The 22,566-nt window shown below is 54.6% G+C and overlaps 6 protein-coding genes across 6 annotated transcripts; 3 read left to right on the top strand and 3 right to left on the bottom strand.

Annotated features, from left to right (window-relative positions):
* Positions 1-570: 570 nt before the first annotated feature.
* BKA78DRAFT_308258 (ATP-NAD kinase-like domain-containing protein) lies at positions 571-2,603 on the top strand. Its single transcript, XM_066887925.1, has one exon. It carries the CDS (start codon positions 797-799, stop codon positions 2,270-2,272), a length of 1,476 nt encoding a protein of 491 aa, XP_066746264.1. The 5' UTR covers positions 571-796; the 3' UTR covers positions 2,273-2,603.
* A 378-nt stretch (positions 2,604-2,981) lies between these two features.
* BKA78DRAFT_350759 (putative serine esterase-domain-containing protein) lies at positions 2,982-6,848 on the top strand (the record flags this gene model as incomplete). The annotated part of the gene is made up of 2 exons (XM_066891047.1): positions 2,982-3,166; positions 3,233-6,848. The coding sequence occupies 2 exons, from the start codon at positions 2,982-2,984 to the stop codon at positions 6,846-6,848; spliced, it is 3,801 nt and encodes a 1,266-aa protein (XP_066746263.1).
* Positions 6,849-8,492: 1,644 nt separating this feature from the next.
* On the bottom strand, positions 8,493-8,977 carry BKA78DRAFT_308255 (uncharacterized protein). Its single transcript, XM_066887924.1, has one exon. The coding sequence runs from the start codon at positions 8,916-8,918 to the stop codon at positions 8,643-8,645; it is 276 nt and encodes a 91-aa protein (XP_066746262.1). The 5' UTR covers positions 8,919-8,977; the 3' UTR covers positions 8,493-8,642.
* An 853-nt stretch (positions 8,978-9,830) lies between these two features.
* BKA78DRAFT_248101 (uncharacterized protein) lies at positions 9,831-12,045 on the top strand (the record flags this gene model as incomplete). Its single annotated transcript, XM_066884354.1, has 2 exons — positions 9,831-10,813; positions 10,881-12,045. 2 exons carry the CDS (start codon positions 9,831-9,833, stop codon positions 12,043-12,045), a joined length of 2,148 nt encoding a protein of 715 aa, XP_066746261.1.
* A 264-nt stretch (positions 12,046-12,309) lies between these two features.
* BKA78DRAFT_377898 (glycoside hydrolase family 31 protein) lies at positions 12,310-15,457 on the bottom strand. Its single transcript, XM_066892894.1, has 3 exons — positions 15,031-15,457; positions 13,484-14,964; positions 12,310-13,427 (listed from the first exon to the last, which is right to left on the bottom strand). Exons 1-3 carry the CDS (start codon positions 15,044-15,046, stop codon positions 12,627-12,629), a joined length of 2,298 nt encoding a protein of 765 aa, XP_066746260.1. The 5' UTR covers positions 15,047-15,457; the 3' UTR covers positions 12,310-12,626.
* Positions 15,458-16,455: 998 nt separating this feature from the next.
* On the bottom strand, positions 16,456-22,542 carry BKA78DRAFT_248089 (uncharacterized protein; the record flags this gene model as incomplete). Its single annotated transcript, XM_066884351.1, has 3 exons — positions 16,456-16,518; positions 16,580-22,028; positions 22,100-22,542. The coding sequence occupies 3 exons, from the start codon at positions 22,540-22,542 to the stop codon at positions 16,456-16,458; spliced, it is 5,955 nt and encodes a 1,984-aa protein (XP_066746259.1).
* Positions 22,543-22,566: the final 24 nt, after the last annotated feature.

The following is a 22,566-nucleotide window of genomic DNA, read 5'->3' as shown; positions in this document are numbered from 1 at the left end:
CCTTCAGGCTATCTGGAACTGGCAGCCCCTGTCATGCAGCCGTCAAACTGCGGTTCACGTTCGCATCGGGGCGGCCCAGTTGGGCCTCATTGGCGGAATGGGCTTTGTTCGCTCGCGCCGCCTCGGCCAGCTCCGACCCGCCGGCGGCGAAGGCGGAGAGACGGAGAGGCCGGGAACGAGACAGGGTCTCAAAAGCTTATCGTTGGGCAAAACGACACATGCGGTTGCAAAAAGGAAGGAGTTTTTGGGGACGCATTTGAGAGGTGCATCAATGCTGGTCTGGCAGGAGCCGAGGCAAAGGGTGAGACGACTTCAGCTAGAGCGCATGCCGGCATCATGGTGCCTAGATGCAGCCTATCTCCTGTCGTGTCTCTCAGCCCAGTGGACCAGATGCGCACAAGGCGTGTGGCGTCAAATGTTCACGAGGTTGCGAGTCTGACATCTGAATAATCCACATGTGTTGTCTGCGGAGGTCGGCGGGTTTTCCTAGAGGTCCAGCCTGGAGGCGTTAGCTTGGCAAAGAAAAGCAATAGAAGCGGTGATGTGCGGGAGAAGTCAGTCTTTGTAGTTTTGTCGTTAATCAAAGAAGAAGCCAAATGGTAGACTTCAAGTTGTTGGCAGTTGATGAGTGTAGCAAAGCGGCCACGAATTAACTGTCAGACCCTAGGTGCGGACAGCCGCTCAGCCCCGACACGGGCACGTCAGTTCAGGTGCTTCCTTGGTACTGCCCCTCCGCCGCTCCTTCCACTATATTATCAGCGCCCCACACCGTCAACCATGACACGCCCTCCTCAGAATGGCGCTTGCTTTCGAACAGCACGCCATGGGCGGCTCTCAGTCTCACCCTCCGTCCCTTGAGCCGCAGCCCTCCAAGTTCAACGGCGAGATTGCCCACTTCAGATACACCCGGGACGGCGATAAGACGGTCCTCCATTGTCAATACAAGGACGCCAAACGAAGCCTGGAAATCAACGGAGACAATATCATCGGCTGTGTTGAACTTCGCGAGACAGCAGGCCACAAGATTTTATTCGTTGAAGACGCAAACGAGGCGTCAGATGCAAAGACCGACCAGAAGGTGCCAACCTTTAAGTCGGCCGTGGCGGAGAACCTACCGGACACCTTTGTCTCCGACTATGCAATTCAACATGGTAACTTGGTCCAGGATCGGAGTCAAAGTACAGAGGACGGCGTCGGAAGACTCCACATCATCATCTCAGTCCTCTCCGGTATGGGTCTGGCAGAGGAATTCTACAATCGCAGTCTGAGGCCTTTCTTGGACAGCCTGGATCTTCGCGAGGACCTTGATTACATTTTCCACCGGACCACATCGGCAAAGACCATTACCGAGCTTACCAACGACGTCTTCCTCCCCCGAGCGAACCAGGGCTTGCGCCAGCGGATAATACTGCTATCTGGTGACGGAGGGATCGTTGACATTATCAATGGCCTGCGAATCAATCAGAGGACAGAGTCCTTCGTGACGCCTACCGTCGCACTTGTACCAATGGGCACTGGAAACGCGCTTGCGAATTCTTCTGGGATTGCCCAGGACAAGACACTCGGACTGGCAGCTCTAGCGCGTGGAACTCCGTCCAAGTTACCCCTTTTCAGGGTCCTGTTCTCACCAGGTGGAAGACTGCTTGTAGACGAAGGCAACAGCGAAGAGAAGCTGCCTGACAAGAACGGCGGAGGCACCCCAGTCATGTATGGAGCAGTGGTGTGCAGCTGGGCGATGCACGCCAGCCTGGTCGCGGATAGCGACACCACGGAGTACCGTCAGTACGGCGTGGAGAGGTTCCAGATGGCGGCCAAAGAGGCGCTGTATCCCAAGGACGGATCCGAAGCGCACCGGTACAAGGCAGACGTTAAATTCATGAAGAGCGATGGGAGCTGGCAAAAGATCGACAGACATGAACACGCCTATGTGCTGGCGACAATGGTGTCGAATCTGGAAAAAAAATTCGGCATATCACCCGCTACTAGACCCCTGGATGGATCCCTGAGACTGGTCCACTTTGGACCGATGCCCAGTGACAGAATCATGGAAATCATGGGCCTGGCATACCAAGGCGGCAAGCACGTGCAGGAAACGGAGGTTGGGTACGAGGATGTCGAAGGCTTTCGTATAGACTTGGACGGCGCGGAAGAGGATGACCGGTGGCGGCGATTTTGTGTAGACGGCAAGATTGTGCGCGTGGAAAAGGAGGGCTGGGCCGAGGTGCGCAAGGTGAAGGAGCGAGTATTGGAATTGCTGAGTCTTGGGAGCTAGGCAGCTGTTGAGTTGGTGTTGCAGAAAGCGAGAAGGAGTACCTGTAGACTACAGTATAGACCGAGGCACACGCGAGTTTAGACATTGCCATGTCCCAAAGTACCTACCATTCGAGGCGGCCTGGTAGTAAAAGTCGTGGCACACGTAGCTATGACTGCTCCCTGTAACTCAACGCAAAGGACTTGGTATACTGTAATGTTCAGTGCGTAAGGCGCTTGAATGCTCCCTGTATGCGTACCTTTTAATATAGAAACTTTCCATTACTCTACGCCGCTTCTACTTTGTTGCTTTCTCATGGTCGAACTCCCATGTGTGCCACGACTTTTGCTACCAGGCCTTGATTGTTCGGGACTGGGGATAAGCTTATGGGTGTCCTGGGGGGCCGGCAGTGACGCAATGGCGTCGACGCGCGTGACGGGGGCCCCAGGGCGACGTGCGAGTAAACCTTCAGTGCATTGCAAGCCTCAACCCAGCAGCTCAAGTGGAACCCGAAAGCTGCTGCCCGCACCTCGCATCTCAGTTTGCCTATCCGCACTGCTCCACCGTTTACGAGAAATGCTGCCGTTGTTGTCCGGACCTATCGGCACCTGAGGATTGTTGCCTTTTTGGTGCGCCATCTCATCCATGCGTCGTGGTATATGACCGCCACGCGCCCACCGCCCAAGCGCTCCTCCGCCCATCATCGCCGTCCGTACAAGGTCGCGCGTGAATGCTCCTCCAACCCCGTACCTACAGACTCTCCCAAATCCCCGACCGTGGAACTACCGATCCTGTCTCGCCATTCCTAAGCTGGACGACGCCGGCGTGGAACGATTCGCCCGCCGCGGAGCGCTCCGCCCGCAAGATGCTGCTCGTGCACCAAGCCGGCAGCGTAAAGGTCGGAGAGGTCGTGCGGTATGATGCGATCTGCTCGCTGTCTCCTGTCCACGCGTGCGATTTAGACTGACCTGTTGGGACCAGCTACACACTCACCTACACGCCTTCGGCTGACCGAATCCTCCCTTCGCCGTCTCAGCTCCACCTGAAAATCAAAAACACCTCTGCCATTCCCCTTCGCGCCGCCTACCTCCACGGTCCTTATACCCTCCATGTCGCCGCGTATCCCTCCACCTTTAATCCTAACAGGAAGGTCGAAAATCCCAAAAAGGAGGGCATACCAGACTTTGAGCCGTACCTAAAAGCTGGAGGCTCATGGACAACCCAGCTGTTGGTACCGGAGGACATAAGAGAGTCGGGAGGCAAGGCCAGTGTCAGTACCAATTCCGAGGGTCAGCCTGAGAGCGTCACCTGGATTATCGAGGTACACAGTCAAATCCTGTTCTCGAATTCGGCAAGCGTACATTTCGAACTTCTGGTCGGCAGGGATGAGCGGAGTCTAGAGTATGGATTCGCTGCCGCTGCAGCGCAAGGCCAATCGGCACCTGGTCAAGTCGAAGATCATCAGCAAGCCAAGAACGGACACGAGGGTCGGCATCGCGCGCAACAAAAGGGCGTCTACTCCAAGTCGGTCAAGCTGGTGGTAGAGGATACGGAAGCCCTGTGGAACAAACCGGCGCTGCCCGAGTGGGATAAAGATGAGGAAGAGAACGGTGATGATGAGGCGGAGGGTCCGAAAAAGGTCAAGGTGAAGAAGCAAAAGAAACTGCACCTGGTCATTCTGACCCACGGCTTGCACAGTAACCTGGGTGCCGACATGCTCTACTTGAAGGAGAGCATAGATGCAGCGGCCGCTCAAGCGCGGGAAGAGTTGAGGAAGGAGAGGATGAATGCCAGAAAAGCTGCGTCAAAGGCGGCGTCATCTGAAACCACCACCGCAAAATCTGACAACGGAGAAGCCGGCGACTACTCGACCGCCCCACTCTCTGGTGGCCAAGCCGATCTTGACGAGGGTGAAATTGAAGATGATGATTCGGACGACGAAGAGGTTGTCGTCAGAGGCTACCCTGGTAATGCTGTCCGCACGGAACGGGGAATCCAGTACCTGGGAAAACGGTTAGCAAAATACGTACTCTCGCTCGCGCACCCGGAACCGCCCTACTTTCCTACCAAAAAGAGCCTTAAGAAGGCCATGAGCGACTCGTTGACACCCAAGAAAGACAAATCGCCAGTCAAGGAAGGAATTCCTGTGCATGCAGGGAGTAGCGTGCATGTCCAGCCCGAGGCGATAATCGAGAAAAGAGCGTACAGGTATACAAGCATTAGCTTCATCGGCCATTCCCTGGGAGGCTTGATTCAAACTTATGCGATAGCGTACATCCACAAGCATTCTCCGGAATTCTTCTCCAAAATCAAGCCCGTCAATTTCATCACCATGGCTTCGCCTTTGCTCGGACTCAGCAACGAAAACCCAATGTACGTCAAATTTGCGCTGGACTTTGGCCTGATTGGACGGACCGGACAGGACCTTGGCTTGACTTGGAGAGCGCCAACGATGGTTAGAGGTGGATGGGCAGCAATGGTTAATGGCCTTGGAGGTGCGAATCAAAAGGAGCAAAAGAAGACGCAGGATCCTCGCACAAAGCCCCTTTTGCGTATACTGCCAACGGGTCCAGCACATCAAGTCTTGAGGATGTTTCGGAATCGGACGGTCTACGGCAACGTTGTCAACGATGGAGTTGTGCCGCTGCGGACAAGCTGCTTGCTCTTCCTGGACTGGAAAGGCCTCGGAAAAGTGGAAAAGGCAAGAAGAGAGAATGGTCTTGTAGGGACATTAGCCAACTGGGGCTATGCCGAGTTGACTGGACAAAACTCGTCTCCCATGCCGTCCAAACTTGCTCTTACGGAAGGCGAAGAGAACAACAGCGGCACCAGTACGCCATTGTCGGGAAGCACAGAGCATACTGTGCCACAGCCTGGGGAGAACGTCGTCAACGAGGACCAAACCGCCCAGACATCAAGTGAACCACGGGCCTCTCAGTTCCTTTCCGAATCACAAAGGCAGGCGGTCCAAACTGCGGTCGGTCAAAAGAAGTCGCCCAAAACTCCACAGAGTGCCAACTTTTTGACCGACTTTTTCAACTACCTCAAGGGAGCAACGACAACGCCAAAGGACAAGAAAATGTTCAAGAGAAGCCAAACTCTTCAGACCTCGTCCAACGACGAATCCAACCCTTCAGATCCAGAGCCTGGCGCTCGTGAGCAGACCAATCATTCGCGAGAAAGCTCTGTTGTGGACGACCAGGACCATCCCCCCAAGACCTCCTTCTTTGAATCTGCCGCTGACTTGCTCAATCCACCCCTTCCTCCCCCCTCTTGGATCATCGACCCGTCGGTTCGCGCGCGAACCATCTTCCATGACCGCGTCTATCACCCCGAAGACATTCCCCCACCTCCCATCCGCCGCCCCTCCAAGATCACCCGCACAGGGTCAAGCGATCACAGCATGAACAGCGTCTCGACAACGGAGACGGTCGATTCGAGTAGCATGCGCGTCGAGGAAAAGATTGCTCGCTCCTATCACAAAGACCTCTCTTGGCGTAAGGTTCTGGTCCGTTTGGAGCCCGATGCTCATAACAATATTGTCGTGCGACGCATGTTTGCCAATGCGTACGGGTGGCCGGTCATCAAGCACTTGTGCGACACCCACTTTGCCGATACGTATACAGCGAATACACGAGACGAGCGCGAGTCGAACCGCGACCGTGCCCAGGGTCCGAAGACAGCCATCACCACCCATGGCGAGGAGGTCAAGGGTCAGAGCTCGAAGGATCGCCCGGCTGCAAGTCCTACGGAGATGCGCGAGGCGGCAGATGAACTTGCGCCTCTTCGACCGCTACCTGTGCGAACAGGCAGTGACAGCGCAACAGGTAGCGGTGCAAGTAGCGCCAACAACTCTCCTCCACGGACGGGAGCACAAGCATCTGGGAGCGAGTCCCAGCAGCACCTCAAGCGCGAAGCGAGCACCGTGTGGGATGACACGTACTTTGAGGGCACCGAGGACGAGACGGACGAGGATGACTCCATGAGCTCGGGCAATGAGGAGATAAACAACCGTTGGTCTCTCCAGCGCTTCCTAGCACCCGCTCCCAAGGGCAAGCACAGCGCCAGTGCGAACAGGGCTTCAGAGGACACTACGAAGCCTCCCGGAACTCACACCTCCAAGCCAAGCTCCAGCAGCATCGACCTCAACAAAACGCTGCCCCCTACGCCCGCTGCTTTGGCCCAGTACGAATCGTCCTCGGCCGCCTCCTCGCCGCTCGTCTCTCCCCGACTTCCCCGGACTATGGAATACCACCGAGGCTTGGGCCCCACCAGCGTCCCGGCCACGGAATGGGCTCCTTCGAAACCATCAAATGGCGAAACGAATGCCGTTGATGGGACAAGTACGGCCGACTCGCCGCCAAGGGTGCCGTCCAAGGATGGCAACTCCACGAATGCTCCGGCGTCGACTTCGACCGGCCCGGGCACGACGGGCACCGACGCCGTCGGTCTGCACAACAGCCTCGAATTGGAGGGCGCGGGCAACGGCGTGGCGGAGGAAGTCGCGCGGCTGGCCTTGGGAGATGCGTCTGGACGCAAAGACAATGGTGGTAGTGGCGATGACGGAGACAACGAGGCAAAGACTGACACGACTTGAAGAAGAAGAGGAGGAGGGGTGTGCTCTGAGAACAGCGTTTGTTGCGCATTAGTGGCGTCTTCCATTCGTTCCATGTGTTTAATACCGCTTTTGTTTTGTTTTGGTGTCGGCTTCGGCTCCTCGACGCATCATCATCAATCTTTCCGCTTGCATCGTTGGGCACTTTTTTTCTTTTCTGTTTCTTCCTTTTGCACATGCATTGCATGGCGGGACGGGGTGGTTTCTTTCCTCTTTTGGATTCTTTGGTCTTCTGTCTTCGGAGTGGAGCATCATTGCCGTGTGGACGGCTAGCTGTATGGCACAGATGACTTGGCTGTTTCTTAAAGACTGGATTGCAATGCAACGGCTGGCTGGTTGCGTGGGGCGCTTAGACATTGGCCTGGCGAATTGGGACTGGGATTGGGGATTGGGCTTGGAGTAAAACATTAAAGTAAAGAAAGATTGGAAATGTAGATATTTTGCTGCGAAGCTGGTTCAAAAGAAGAGCTGAATTTTTGAAAGATGATCACCCCCTTTTTGAGATGGAAACACAACGGGTTGCGCGAAAATGTTGACTTTCAGGCATGGCACGGGTGTTTGGCTGCTCCCTATAGCTACATGTGTCCTTCCACACGCTGAAATGTCTAAGTCTTTGTGTGGTATTTGGTGAAGTATTCGGATGCTCCCTATACCTACGTGCAAGTCTTGACTTGGTGATTTGAGTACTTGCCGTACCCCCTGTGTGTATGCCACGCGACGGCAAAGCCACAGTAAATCGCAAAGGAAATGGGTATTCCAACTCTGGGATGGGGTGCTTGAATGCTCCCTGTAGCCATCCTTTCAAGCGCTCAAACGTCCAAGTCTTTGAGGAGCAAGTCGTTTGATCACTCCCTGGATATACTGTTACATCTTGCCTTCAAAGAATGAAGGACCAAGTCAAGATGTCGACACAGGGAGCGTTCAAGCGCCTTGCCGCCCAGAGACTCCGATATTGAATTATGCAGAATCCGGGACTAAAATTTGGCAAAGTTGAAGTAATAATGCAGATATCTAGGGAGTTATTAGCTATGAAGTGCGCTAGATATAGATAGAAGTCTATATTGGGCCTTAAAAAAATTCTAAGTAGTGGTGTAGATATCTATAGAGTGATTAGCCGCAACGCGCGTTGTACTTGGAGATAATCTTACGCAGTAATGCAGACGCATAGGGAGTCTTCGTATGCGAGGTGCGCTGGACTTGGATAAATGTAGTTGGATTAATACATAGGGCGTTCAAGTTACCGGCCACACCTTGGATTTAGCAATTCTTTGGCGACCGTCTTTAAGGGTCTCTACCATTTTAGAAAAGTGGAGTTTCTGACTTTCTGATTGTGAAACTTGAACACTTTGGAATTGCCGAATTAGGTAAACCACGTAGGAAGGCAAGATTAGCAACGTCACGCAACACAACTAGAACCCCACAATTTAAGATTCAACAGGCAGAGCGCAGTTTAAAACTTACAACTCAACGCAGTATGGATTTGAATCCGTTGCGTTGCCGTCCACCTTAGGGCCAAACTGCTTCGTCAGTTGCTGAAGTCAACTACAGGGCATAGCTTTGCTGCAACAAAGCCTCAGCCCGACACTCTTTTAGTGGTAGAGATCGTGGTACGCATGTCGACGATTGCTCCCTATGACTTTAGAAAATTTAATCATTAAGCGTATGAGGGGCTTGAATGCTCCCTGGATGCATCCTTTTTGAGTTGGAAATTTTCCATGACTAAGGTGGCTCTCCTTAGGTTGCTTGATGCGTGTGTCCTACAAAGGACTTCTGCTCTTAAGCCTCGGTCCAACAGACAACCAGTGCCAGAAAGACGGTACTCACGGTTAGTAGGCTTGCATCGTCAGCAGTAAGCACCGACAGAACCATACGCGCCAAGTTTTGGACCCATATCGCCGGACAGGCAGGGGCCGGGGAGCATCCAAAGGACGCAAGGACCAACGCCACCAAGATCAAAGCTCTCAGACTGCAATCCTCCCGCAATCCTCCCGTCAGGTTAATTGCACATTTTAAAGACTTGAACCTCAAGATAAATATCTGCGAATGCGTCATGGTCACTGAGTGAATACTTGGGCACTTGGAAATCTTGACGGACAAATGAATGTGCAAACCCAAGGCTGTACATTATTCTAAATCAAGCACCACACCCACGCGAGCAAAATGACTATATATATCCCGTGTCTGGATGACTTGTAGCACCCTCGCCACCTGGATACCTCCAACCCTTGCAACCCCCTTCGAGACAGGAGATGCGCTCCTCAATCAGTCGAGACGATTGGAAATCAAGCCTTCCAGACCTAATTCGGAAAATGCAGATCCACTTCGGGGAGCCGAGACAGCAAGACGCAAATTTTCCAGCAATTCAACCTTGATGTGAGCCGGGGAGATGTGGCATTTTGGCCCCAAGGTTATCGCAGGCGACTCGGCTATCGCAGTGCGGATATCCGCCCCCACATCATGCGCCGTTACTCGATTGGGGTCTGTGTCCAGCGACGAAGGCTTAATTTAGCACGCTTCTCACTTTGCGGGACCAAAGCGGACGAGGTGACCGAGCGCGCGACCAATGGGCGACACGGAAGAAATGAGTCTTCTGGGGAACTCCAAAACTCCCTTATTTCTACGCTCAGCTTGAGAGGATCTTCACTGGGATTTGACAAGAGTCCATGGGAACCATTGGCCGGCGGTGGGACCTTCGTTCCCCAAGATTGCCTCTCTCTCACACCATTTGAACATCTTTGCTCTTTCAGGTTTATCTTCTTCCTTGTGTGCATTGCTGTTGAACCCAGTCTTCGTGTGCTGCAGCACTGGTAATTGGGGATCTGGGCTGAGATGGCTGTCCGCAGAATTTGGTTAAATAGATATGGATCCGCGACGGTCAAGCCGGCTTTGGACTGGAAAATTCACTGGAATCATCAGACTTCACTTTCGGGACAATCCTGCTTCGTTTGTCAGGTGTACTCCAAGATGACTTCCACCATCTCTTCGTCATCGTCATATGACGTCAAGCTGGGAGCGTGGACGAATTGGGAAGGCGGCACCGTCATGGGCAAGACCATCACGCTGGAGCGCAGAGATGGAGACATCCTCATTGCCTTTCTCGCCTTGTTCACCACCCTCATTGGCACGAGCTGGTGGCGCATCACCTGCTACTTCTTACACTACTACCTCTCGTCCGAAGCGCCACGAGATGCTCTCTACCACCAACGACAAGCTATTCTTCGAAATTCTGCCAATGGCGCCAGTGGTCTCTCCAGCTTGATCCACGCGCTGTGGTCATGGCGACGCATCGCCAAGCGGCCTTACTACCGAACGCTCCCTATCATCGTTTTTGGGATTGTCAGTCTGGGAGGCTTCGCAGTCGCCGGTATCTTCTCGTCGCGCATATCAACACTAACCGGAGATGCGGTGATGATCAAGAGCACAAACTGCGGCATTCTCACCGACGCCAACGCCACCACAGCAGAACTCGCCACCAAGGTCTTGCCATACCAGGCCCGTCGCTACAAAGCGTTTGCCAACTACGGCCAGGAGTGCTACACAGACTCGAGCAACGACACCTCCTCAGGCACATGTCACACCTATGCCACAAAGCAGCTGTCTGCGACCATCACACGCAACGCAACGTGTCCCTTCAACGACACCTTGTGCAAGACCCAGGAAAGGAATTTGCGCTTCGACACCGGATACTTGGACAGCCGGGCAGACTTGGGCCTCAACACGCCAGACAAGAACCGCTTTTTGTACCGGAGAATCACGCACTGCGCTCCCGTCTCTGCAGCAGGCAAGGAGAGCAACTACAGCAACCCGGAGTTGAGCAGCAATTATTCGCGCTTTTACCTGGGGCCGACGTACAAGGGCGATGCCTTCACATACCAGTATCCGCAGACTCAATGGGAGGAGTTCAAAGTGATGAACTTTACGAGTGCGCGAGGTGATTACTCTCTGCGGTAAGCTACCCCTGAGCTACCCCTGAGCCTTGAAGCTCCTAAAGTCACCCACTGACAAACTGTACAGCGCCATGCCTTCGTTCACAGTAAACGGCAGCGCTGTTGTCGGATCGTTCTTCTTCCCCATCCCCGAGCTCTCACGCACCGACGCAGATGTCGCGCTCTTCTTCCTCAGCGCCAATGACGTCCTCTTCACCGGCGGCACCAACGATCCATGGTATAGCGCGCAGACGGCATTCGCCAAAGCCCAAGATGTGACTACAGGCCAGGCCATTACCACTTACGTGCAAAATGACGCCGCATCCGTACTGGGCTGTGCTGAGCAAGAGCAATACTGCAATCCCAACGTACCCGAGTCGTCCCCGCGGCGCTGCTCGCGGTGGGGCGGCGGCAAGGAAGCGGAGATGCTTGTTGCCAGCATATTTGATGATGAGAAGGTGCGCAGTCAGGCAGATTGGGCAACCAATGTTGTCTCGCTCAACAACTTCCCGCTTGCCGCCATCGTTGAAAGCCTGGGAATCGCTGCCTTGACTTCGAGAGATAGCTTGTACGACGGCGCGCAGGGAGCTTTGCCAGACGATCAGTGGCAGCAGGACGTCGAGTATTGGTACAATGCAGCGCTCGCAACCATACAAGGGACCTTTGTCGATGTCGCAAGCGGACCATCCGACCCAGACATTGACAAGTTCCTCATGCGTCCCACCAGCGATGCCACCAAGCAACTCTGCAACAACCAAATCGTTCTTAGCACGTCCTACACCAACTTCAACATGTTCGGCCTGGCAGTGCTTCTGAGTATCGGCGGGCTCATCATCCTCCTCTCCTACACCATCGAGCCCATCGTCTCGTATGTCCAGCGCCGCCGCAACCTCGACGTATACGCCCGTCTCGAGTGGTGCGCCAACGGCACGCTACAGCTGCAGCGCCTGGCCCACGAGTCCCTTGGCGTAGGCACCTGGAGCGATGCCGCTGAGGCGGTTCCCGTGACGGCCAAGGGGGATCGTCTGGCTATGCTCGATGTTAGCGACCAGCTGCATCCACGTCTTGTAGCCCCTCCGCCTGCATTTGAGAAGACCATGACTGTGCGGCAGAGCGACGAGGAGACTGCGAGAGATAAGGAAGGGCAGAATGTGCAGGAGCGCGAGGTTGACGGGTCGGAGACTTCGGGCGGCATATCGCCCCTTTCGACGAGGCGGTCTTTGTCGATTGATTTGGAGCGGAGGCAGGAGTGATGTAGAGAAGCCGCGCACTCTCGTTTAAAAAAGTATACTTTCGTATTGAAAAGAGTGACGATCCCCTAAATACTGATAGTTATTGAATTCGAAGCCCGAAGTCCGTTTGGGAGCATTCATTGCCCTGCGCCAAAACAAAATCCGGAGGTGGATTTGAATCTTGCGCCTTGAGGTTCCCAAGATTCGAAATCCTCCCACGGGAGCTCAAGAGCGAGACTTGCTAGCAAAAAAAAAAAAAAAAAAAACGTCATAGCACACATAGGAGCTCGATCAAGAGAAACGGCCGGAGAGTAGTAGAAAATTTCCATGTTAAAATGTGCGCATATAGGGAGCATTCAAGCGCCTTGCGCACTTGACACTAGAGTCCACCAAGTCCTTTGCTTAGAATGACAAGGAGGAGTCATAACGTGTGCCATGACCTTTGCCACAAAGCCTCGGAGCATTCGAGCCCCGGGGAAGGACATTCAATGTCCGAACAAACTTGAATGATCTCGAATGCTCCAAGCTTGCCGAGCGCATCTGAAGAGACGCCTGAGTGACCTCGGTGAGATCAAGCAGTCTGGCGTACATGTGTAGACATGTCAAGCATCATTCTTCCGGCCCGAAGAAGGAACCCACTCGTCGCGCCGCCAGTGACCGACCGTCGCCCCCTTCTCATCCACAAGCTCGGCCTGCGAATCTAATTGGAGTTTGAACATCCACACTTCAGGCATGTCCGTCCAATCGTACTCGAAGCTATCGCCCTCCGCATCCTCTTTCCCCAGAGGCAATATCGTTCCCCCTCGAACGTACAGCGGAAGCGTGGTGAAGTCGTGCTTCTCCTTGACCCACTTGGGCCCGGCCGTTGCTTTGCGGGTCCACCAGTTGAGCCACTGCCCTGGCGGCAGGTAGAACTCGACGTCGCCACTTTCGGTGAAGACGGGGGCAACGAGCAGGCTGTCGCCGACAAAGAATTGTCGGTCGAGGAACCACGCCGTCGGGTCGTCTGGGAACTCGAGCGCCGTGGCCCTCAAGCTGAGCGGCCAGCCCATGCGCCTGCTTTTCTCCGCCTGCGCCATCAGGTACGGCATCAGGCGGCGCTTGAGCCTGACAAATTTGCTCAGCACGGCGGTGCAGCTCTGCTTGGGGTCTGCCGTGGTTTCGGAGTCGTCGGCCTCGTCGATGAGCCACGGCACGCGGTACGAGTTCGAGCCGTGCAGGCGCGAGTGGCTGCACAGGAGGCCGAAGGCCACCCAGCGCTTGTAGATCCACGGCGGCGGGTTCCCCTCGAAGCCGCCAATGTCGCAGGACCAAAAGGTGAAGCCGGACAGCCCGATGGAGAGGCCCCCGCGGATCGACTCGCCCATGGCGGCGGGTGTGGATTCGCAGTCGCCGCCCCAGCACTGCGTGGAGGTGGTGAGATGTTGTTGCAGAGGAGAAAATGAGAGGTTTTGCTTACGAGTGGAAATCTTTGCGTTCCTGCCGTCGCGGCGCGCGCGAACAGGACGGCCTGGTCCTCGCCGTGCCGTTCCTGCAACACCTCATACACCAACTTGTTGTACCAAAACGCATAGTAATTGTGCATGCGACTCGGATCGACGCTGTCATCCCACCACCTGACGTCCGTCGACGGGATGCGCTCACCAAAGTCCGTCTTCAGAGAATCGACGCCAATGTCGAACAGCTTCCTCAAGCAGTCGGCGTACCAATCCCGAGCGGCGGGGTTCGTAATGTCCACGAGCCCCATGCCCGTCTGCCACAGATCCCACTGCCAAACGTCGCCGTTCAGCCGCTTGACGAGGTAGCCCTTCTCGACGGCTTCCTGGAAGACCGGAGACGCTTGGCCGAGGTACGGGTTGATCCAGACGCACACCTTCTTCGCCAGGCCGCTCTCCTTGATGCGCGCAATCTGGCCTTTTGGGTCGGGGAAGTGCTCCGACGAAAAGACAAAGTCGCACCAATGGAACGCACGCATCCAGAAGCAGTCGAAGTGGAACACCTCGACCGGCGCCTGGCGCGCCTTCATGCCCTCCAGGAAGTGCGTCACGGTTGCTTCGTCGTAGTCGGTCGTGAAGGACGTCGTTAGCCAGAGGCCAAAGCTCCATGCCGGCAGCTTGCCCGCGCGCCCCGTCAGGACCGCGTACTTTGTCAGGACCTCCTTTGGACCGGACGGCCCGTAGATGATGTACCATTTGAGGCGCTGGCCCTCGACCGACTTTTGCAGGCGGCTGCATCGCTCGCTCCCAATCTCGAGCGAAACGCGATCCGGCGTGTCGATGAAGACTCCGTAGCCGCGGGAGCTCAGGTAAAAGGGGATGTTCTTGTACGCTTGGTCGCTGGAAGTGCCCCCATCCTCGTTCCAAAGCTTGATGCTTTGTCCGATTTTGTTGAAGCCGCCGAAGCGCTCGCCCAGGCCGTGGATCGACTCGCCGACCCCGAGTTCGTGCTGCGTGAAGATGTAATGCTCAAAGTTGCGCATGTCTTCAACCTGCTTAGGGCTAGTGGTCGGAGGGCTGTACGCAAGGCCGACGCTGCGGTTCAGAAGCGCCGTGAGCTCCTTCGAGTTGTCCGTCGCATGGAACCGGATAGAGAACGCGTGCTGATCTGGTCCTACCGTCGCCGAAAGAGAGCCAGAGGAAAGAGTAGTGCCATCTTGGCTCTTTGAGATGGATGGCGACACTTCAGGCCGGCCTTCGGGGTACAGTTCAAAGTCGGGCCCACGTCGTCGCGCCCCTGAGAAATGTGTGACCTCGATCGAGATGACGCCGTCGAACTGTGCCTCCAGCTCAACACTCAATGTGCCCAGATTCAACGTGTCGCCCCGAGAAAAGACTTTTCTTGTTGGGCAGAGAAGCTTCAAAGCCCTGTCCTCATGCGGAGTGATTCCATACACGTCTTCTGCGTATTCGACGCGTTTGTCCGTGGCAGTAAGCCACATGCCTGGCTACGTTAGCAACCCCCATAGCATCAACAGACTCCTTTGGCCCTGGAATCAAGATGACTTACCATCGCGAAACTTCATCTTCCAATATCCCTGTCAAGAAACCAAGGTCTTGAGGAACTTCATCGACCACCCATTGCTCTTCCAACAAATACTTTTGTTTTCCAGCGCGCCATGCACAAACGACGCATACCCCACGCCACGGAGAATCTTCCACCAGACGCTGCCCTAGCCGCAAGCAGCGTCTCCACTTGCACGCATTCTCGGAGAGCAGACATCTGCACAGGTCACGGGTCTGACATGCGTGTCTGCTGTCAAGTCGCTCACTACTCCAAGTGCTTGCCCCCACATTGACAGCGTCCTTCCTGCACAACGGGTTTGCGCGATTCCTGGAGCGTCACGCAGACCTGCGGGGGAGCCGGTCGAATTTTTCCGCTACATGTCGAGCAGACACATGCGAATGCGGCATCGCGGGTTGCCACTACTGGACTGGTATGTGGTGGGGTGATGGCAGCAACGAGCGGGGTAGTCGTCCCTCGGCTGGGTAAAGCTGATGGGGGCACAGTGGGTGACGAAAGAAATTGCTAATCCGAGAATCTCTGCCGCCAAGTCAAGACATGTAGAGACGTGGAGTCCTCAAGCGCTTCATACCTTCAACATAGAGAGAAATTAGCTCTTGATGGATAGTCATGGGGAGCATTCAAGCGCTTGCGTCTGAAGTTGCGACGACGTAAAGCTAAGCCTAGGTTGAATTTCTTTCCTCACCTACTGTGGGGGGTTAAATATGGAAGTTAGGATTGATTGGACCTGCTGGATGGAGCAGGCGCTGCTAGGAGTTAAGAGATCGTAGACATTTCGACGTCTTCTATTGCTGCGTCAGTCTGCAAATGACTGTCAGTGGCAGTAGACAAGCCGACCCAAAACTTTACTCACTCGCCCTTCTCAACACCCAGTGCGAACACCAGCACCTTCAGCAATGACAATCAATTGACTAGACCCACATATGTGACTGACTACACAACCCGAAAAAAAAAAAAATGGCGGTCTCGGACAAGGAACGAGATAGAGCAAGCAAGCAAGCAAGCACCGGGACAAGACTTGAGAAAAGTGAAGCAAAGGAGGTCTATGCAGCGAAAAACAAAAAAGAACACACACCAGTCCATCGCCATCCATGCAATGCCCCCCCCTCCAACTATCCGTCCCACCAATTCCCAATCGCATTTGTCCACCACCTAGGTGCCTGCCATCCTGCCGTTACCATCCACTCCACACCTCAAGGAGAATGTAGGAATATTTTGGGCGACGGCCGTCCCTGTGATGCAGTACTTTTCGCTTGCATCTTGATGACGTTCTTCACGCGCACCGACAGAGACAGTGTCTTCTACTTCTGTTTGTACCTGTATTTTGTCCCTGTACTTGGAACTGACTAGCAGATTCTGCTTCTCTTCTGCAAGGTGGTTGCTATATGCACCAAGGCCAAGATTGCCTGTTTAAGCAAAGTAGCTCTTCCAAAGCACGCCCTCTAGATCCTCAAGCTGCTCTGGTTCAAAAGCCTGTACAAAACCATCAGAATTCGGCAACAAAAACAGTGGAATAGGGTGAAGAGCAACATACCTTGACGTCAACGTGCCACGTGTCCTGTCTCGTCTTCTTGAAGTCTGCCAGAATCGACTTGACACTCTTGCCAACAGTTCCTGGATCACCGGCAGCCCTGAGCGCCAACGTAGCCAGCACTTCAGGCAACCACGAAGGCGGCGGACTGGTGTACGGGAATGCGGAAATGAGTGCGCCGAGACCCAGAACCGCCGCGTGCCTGACCAGTATCAGTTTGTTCTGCTCGGGAGTCGGCGTGCCCGGTGCGCGACGCTTGGGCAGAGGGTTCTTGCGCAGCATGTCCGTGAAGCGCGTGCGCAGAGCCTCAACCTGGGTATCGCGGAAGCCAACAGGAGAGCAGCGAATCATGCCAGACAAGGTGCTCTGAGCGCCAAGACGCACTTCAAGCTGCTGGTCGCCAAGCATGGAGGAGACGCAGTCGAAGAGAGCTTGTTGCTGGTCCTCAGACATGAGGAAAAGGCGACGGAAGTAGATGACTTGAATGTTGATTAGAACACGCAGGCGTTGGTGCCAGGAGGTGGCATTAAGTCCGATGCGAATCATGGCGCTGATGAATTCAGCGTCCTCGCCTGCGCGGTGTGGGACGTTCGGCAGGTGCCTGAAGACGTGATAAGCCAGAGACTGCAGCTCAGGATCTTCCTTGACATCCATCATGTGGAGCAGCTGCTCCATGAAGGTGTTGGGGAAGAACTCAATGAGTTGGGTGCACTCAAAGGAGGCCAGAGTAGAGTCGAGCCAAAGCAGCACCGTCTTTCCGGCCTGAGTATACGAGGTCGGTTGCTGCTCGCCCGCAGGGCGCTCTTTGCGCCACTTCTCCAGTCGCTCGAAAACGTCTACCACAGCCTTTCGGTAATCCTCACTTGGTTGGTAAGGTCGGACCCCGATAGAAGAAGCCGCTTTCTGGTCTTCCACGAACTTCTTGACGTTGGAGTGAGACTCGTGGTACCGAGTCCTGTAGATGCTGGCGATGGTTTGACCAATGGCTTCACGCACAGCCTTGTAAGGATGATCAACATGCGCAAGGAAGTCTTCTAAAATAGGCTTCTCCAGCTGGAAATGCCAGCCGCAGTCGATGACGGCTTGCTGCAACAGGTTAATCTTAGAGCTCTCCTTGAACGCCTGACTGGATGTCATATCGAGCCGGAACGCTGCCAGCGAATCGATGAGAGGCCAGTTCCTTTTCGGATCTTTGCCTTGGAGAGCAATGTGCAGGAAGGTGGTCCAGTAGGAAGAGTTCTCAGGAGTCAGACCATCCATGAAGATGTCACGAACACGTGGGAAAGCAAACTCCCACACCATTGCTCGAGTGTCTTTGGGCAAATCAGGAGCGCACGAGAGCAGCGCACCCATGATTTCCGCCGTCGCTCTGTGCTGGTGTTTGTCGCTTCCGTCGCCGTACACGGACACTGTGAGCTCCTTGATGTCCTCAAAAGTCGTCTTCGTTTGCCCAGCAAAAACCAAATCGAAGCAGTGGGTGAGGATCATCGCACTCGTCATCCGGAAGCGGTCTTGACCAGAATCTCTAGGCTCTTGCTTGAGATAACCAAAGTATGTTGAAAACCAGTCGCGATCAAGGATCTGGCCGATCTGAGAGCGCACTCTGGTTTCCACCTCGTCGTAGTCGAGGCCTTTGGTATCGATCTGGAAGGCAGGCATGGTCTTGTTCCACACGAGCCAGCCCGGATAGTCAAAGTCGACGTAGTACTTCGCCTCTGGCTGGCCAAAGCTGGCAAGGTACTCATCGGTCCAATCTGGATCATCTGCACGAGTCGGGACCTGAATCTTTTCGGGAATATCTTCCTCTCCAAGAATATACCTCTCGAAACTGTGATGAGCAAGGCTGCGAGTTTGCACAAGCTGGAAGAACCCAAGCAAGGCACTCTGATAGAGACTGCGCAGGGTTGGGTGGGGGTCAATCGTTCCGTTGGCGGCAAGGTCAATCATGGCTTCGGAAGCAATGTTGTCGAAACGCATTCCGAGGTGGATCACGACCGTGGCTGTCCGGATCGCCTTCTTCCAGTGTGCCTGGCGAGTTGATTCGACAAGCTGAGCGGACAACTCGGCCTTCTTTGCCTCCACCTTCACTCTCTTGCTCTTGACGACGCTTTCCTTCTTGGAAATCTGTGATTTGCATTCTTCAAGCTCCTTCTGATCCATGTGCTCCATAATGGCACCGACTATGCCATGATCAAGAATGACAAGACGTTCCACAGGCTTGCCCATATCCATAATCTGGAAAGTGGCATTGGAAACAAGCTTTTGGACCGAAGGCTTGTCAGCGTCGGTTACTTGGATAAAGGTTTTGATCAGCTGAGGAGTGAACTTCCAGTTCCTGGAGATTGTCTTGGCCAAGCTTCCAAAGAGCAAGGAGAACATGGCACCCTTGATGCGAGGAAAGTCGTTTGCCTTGACTCCCTTCTCAAAAGCTTCGAGCAAAGGAGGAATGACAAGAGGCCTAGAACCGATGATGCACTTCACGGCCGACTCATTCGCGGTCTGGGCTGTGCGGCGGATTTCAGTGTAGATGGATACGCTCGACTGGGCAAGGTCAAGCAACAACTTCTCCTCCAACTCCGTGCGTTCCCTTGGCGCAGCGTTGTGACGAAGTCGTTGAAGGTGGTACACGTATGCCCGCCGCACCAACATTGGTCTTGGGTACTCCTTTCGGAGGCCACTGACCTTGAAAGGATGGATGTCAGCGGAGAGAAGACGTGTTACCCTGTCCAAGACGTGTGCAGACCGTTCAATGCCAACGTCAATGAACCACGACCGGTAGGCATTGTACAGCGCGTTGAAGCAGGGGACATCGTCTTCTTGCTTCTCGACCAAGAATTGATGAATCTCGTGAAGTGTCTCGCCGACCTTGCCGCGTAGAGAGTGAAGCAGGTAGTACTGCTCATTTGAGGGAGAATTGCTGGCGGGGTCGAGGGGGTAGCCAACTTTGTACTGAAAGGTCGGTCGGGACTCGTCGTCTTCGCCCTCGCCCAAGTCAGCATCCTCATCGCTATCATCCATTCTCACGTCACCGTCATCTTTGGCCTGTTTGCTCCCATTCTTTTGATGCTGGCTGTAGTTGGAATCAAACAGTACAGAGATGCCAGAGATGATCAAGCGCAGTAAGACCAAGTTGCGAGAAACCTCGTCCGACCACTCCTTGCCCGTTCCATCACGTTTGATGGGAGGGTTCTCGCCGACGAGTGCCTTGAGCGATCCAAGGGCGCTTTCCACTTGCGATGCGAAAAGCTCAATGGCGAAAGCAATGCATTCCTTGTTCGGAACGTGCCACTTCACCGATATGTCCTTTGCGTTTGGAAGCTGCCCCCAATCTTGAGTGGTCAACCCCTTCGCCAGATGCTCAGGCTGGTAGATTGAGTAGTCGACTGTGTAGACGCATGTCAGGTTCAAGAGGAGGTGATGAATAAAGTTTGACACATGAACCGTGGGTATCCCGCGGCAGTGGTCTTGCATGTACTTTGCAATGTCGAACAAATCTTGCTTGTACTCGAGGACTGCGTCGCCAACGTGCACAACACACATGCTCAGCAGACTGATGTTCCACACAAGAGCACGATCCTTGGGCAGGACTTCGGAGCCCGTCGTTCTGGACGAACCAGCTCCGTTCTCGCCGATTTCGGTGCGGATTCCGTTGAGAAGGTCTGGCAACAGACGCCGAAGAGTCTTTTGAGGATTGATTTTGACCAGTCCGTTGCAGATAAAGGCCATGGCGTCACGAGCCTGGTGAATGACGTGGTTGGTCACAAAGTTGGCAATCTTGTCGAGAGCGATGTCAAACAGTTCAGGAGACAGCGACGCGAGGAGAGGTGTAAACGCCGCAGGGAGTGTGTTGACAACATTTTCTTCAGGAGAGCCGCTTCTAACGCGCGAGGCATCGGGAAGGTTTTCCAACAACGTGAAGACACGTCCCAAAAAGGTGATGACGAACTCAGCGAAGCCGGTTGTCGACGATCGGAGGATCGCCTGTTCCTCTTCATCCGAGAGCTCGCGCTCATAGTCGAATTCCACACCGGCACCCTCTCGCTCGAGTCGGTCCACCTGCGCGGCAATCCACTGCAACGCCAGGTCCGGACTGCTTTCGGTTTGTGGCAGTGGCGTACTAAGACCAGAGCCAGATCTATCACCATTCTCCATGGCCGTGTCAGGATTTGCGGCAGCATCTGGATCCGGTTTCGGATTCTCCTTCGACAAGTCGTGGAAAGGAATAATGTATGAAACGGACTGGATGTAGCTGAGCGTATGCAATGTCTTTTCCAGATCATTTGCATCTATTCCGGGGAGTGCGAGTCCGAGCAGGGTTGTAATGTGGCAGCGATATCCCTTGGTCCTTGCCATGGTCTTGGAGAGCATGTGGAGTGCTCTGATTGAGGAAATGGTGCGGTGGACCTCAACCAATCCTTGCATTGCCGGGTAGATTCGTTGGAGGGCCCCAGGAAGAATGAGATCGGGCTCCAGGTACGCCAGACATTGGAGAGTGGACAACGAGAAGTTGATGGCGGTTCCACTCTTGGCGAAGATACCCATGAAGATGACGTCCCTCAGGCAGAGGACGAATCTCCGCTTGATAGCGTCATTGAGACGCCTCTCCTCTGGAACTTCCATCTCTCCGCTCCTCTCCCGGTTCCAGCGCATGACGAAGAAATCCGCCAAGTAGTATACGAGTTGGGACAGGGTCCTCGTCCAATTGCCCGAGTTCGAAGGATGGTAGAAGGTCTCCACCGCCTGGATCAAGCCTTCCAAACGGGCGAGGATAGAATCAGATTTGTCCAAAGCCGCCGGGGAGAGCGACATGACAATCCAACGAGCCATGTGGTGAGCTATCGGGTGCTTCCGCTGGTCACGATCCAAGAGAATCGCCAGGCCTGCACCAACATCTACGGTCGAGCTATAAGGGGAGGTCGACTGGCCCACGGGAATCTCGAGAAGCCGCAAGACGGCGGTGAAAATGAGCTGGGTTTGCTCTTGGGTGAAGAGCCCATATTCGGAGAAGGGGATCGACGATGAAGGCAGGGAGTCGCGGGCAAGTCGGGAGCAAATGTCGAGGAAATTCGCGTCGAAGAGCTTCGATCGATTCACCAAGGACCACAGATGGAAAAAGGTGGGGAGGTAATGTTGCGGTTGCAAGTCTGGGCGGTCTGCTGGAGCCGGAGTCGTAGGCAACATCAGGTTCAGCAGTCCCACCACCACGAATGCGCCTTCGGAGAACGACGTGCTGAAGAACGGCAGGAATTCTTCCAGCATGGCCGGAATCTCCTCCGGATCAAAGTATAACTGCGCAAAAGTACACAGCTTTGTCACCGTGCGGATAGACCTTCTAATGTTTGTTGTTGTAGTCGTCACGGATTCGGAGGGCAACACGTTTGTCTTGAGCTCTTTGTACAGAGGCCTCCAGTCGAGAATGAGGTCCTTGCCGGGGCGGAGGTAGTGTTTGCGCCTAAACCTCGAATGTTAGCAATGCCGCAGCGGCCGACGTGTCCAGAGCAAACCGAGTCTCGCAACACATACTTTGTCAAGACCATGAACATGCTTGCAAATCTCTCAGCGACGACAACATCGAGACCTGGGGCCAAGGCAAGTTCGTAGTAGAGCTTGATGAGCTTCACGCGTAGGTGGCGCGGAAGGTCAAACTTGAGTGCCAACCAGCCTCGAATCTCCCTGGTCCAGTGGACTGCCCCGGGAGAAAAGTCTCCAGCCGATACCGCCACATAGAGGTGCTTGATACAGGTGTTGAGGTTCTCTAACCGCTCGGCATCACTCTCGGTCTCGTACGGGAGGTACTTGGTGTAGGGAAAGGTTCGAGGGCGACAACGGCTCAGCTTCTCCTTGCCGTTGGCGTCTCCATTGCTGTCTTCCCAGTCGCCACCGGGCGAGGTCGCGCGGGACACTTCGGCACCATTGATGGTCTCAGCAGCGCCAACGAGCTGTGTTATCCGCTCGAAGCCCGCCATGACGGCGACTTCGGGTGTAGATGT

This window comes from Phyllosticta capitalensis, assembly GCF_038381095.1.
Source record: "Phyllosticta capitalensis strain CBS 128856 chromosome Unknown BKA78scaffold_3, whole genome shotgun sequence".
Taxonomy (NCBI): domain Eukaryota; kingdom Fungi; phylum Ascomycota; class Dothideomycetes; order Botryosphaeriales; family Phyllostictaceae; genus Phyllosticta; species Phyllosticta capitalensis.
Note: the sequence above shows the minus strand (reverse complement) of the source record. Positions and strands in the feature narration are given on the sequence as shown.

What these genes read in the sequence shown, in the direction of transcription:
- BKA78DRAFT_308258 (XM_066887925.1), top strand. Translation starts at nt 797, where the DNA reads ATGGCGCTTGCTTTCGAACAGCACGCCATGGGCGGCTCTCAGTCTCAC.
- BKA78DRAFT_308255 (XM_066887924.1), bottom strand. Translation starts at nt 8,918, where the DNA reads ATGACGCATTCGCAGATATTTATCTTGAGGTTCAAGTCTTTAAAATGT.
- BKA78DRAFT_377898 (XM_066892894.1), bottom strand. An exon ending in GAACGCAAAGATTTCCACTC is followed by an intron (nt 13,428 to 13,483) that starts GTAAGCAAAACC and finishes ACCTCCACGCAG; the next exon opens with TGCTGGGGCGGCGACTGCGA.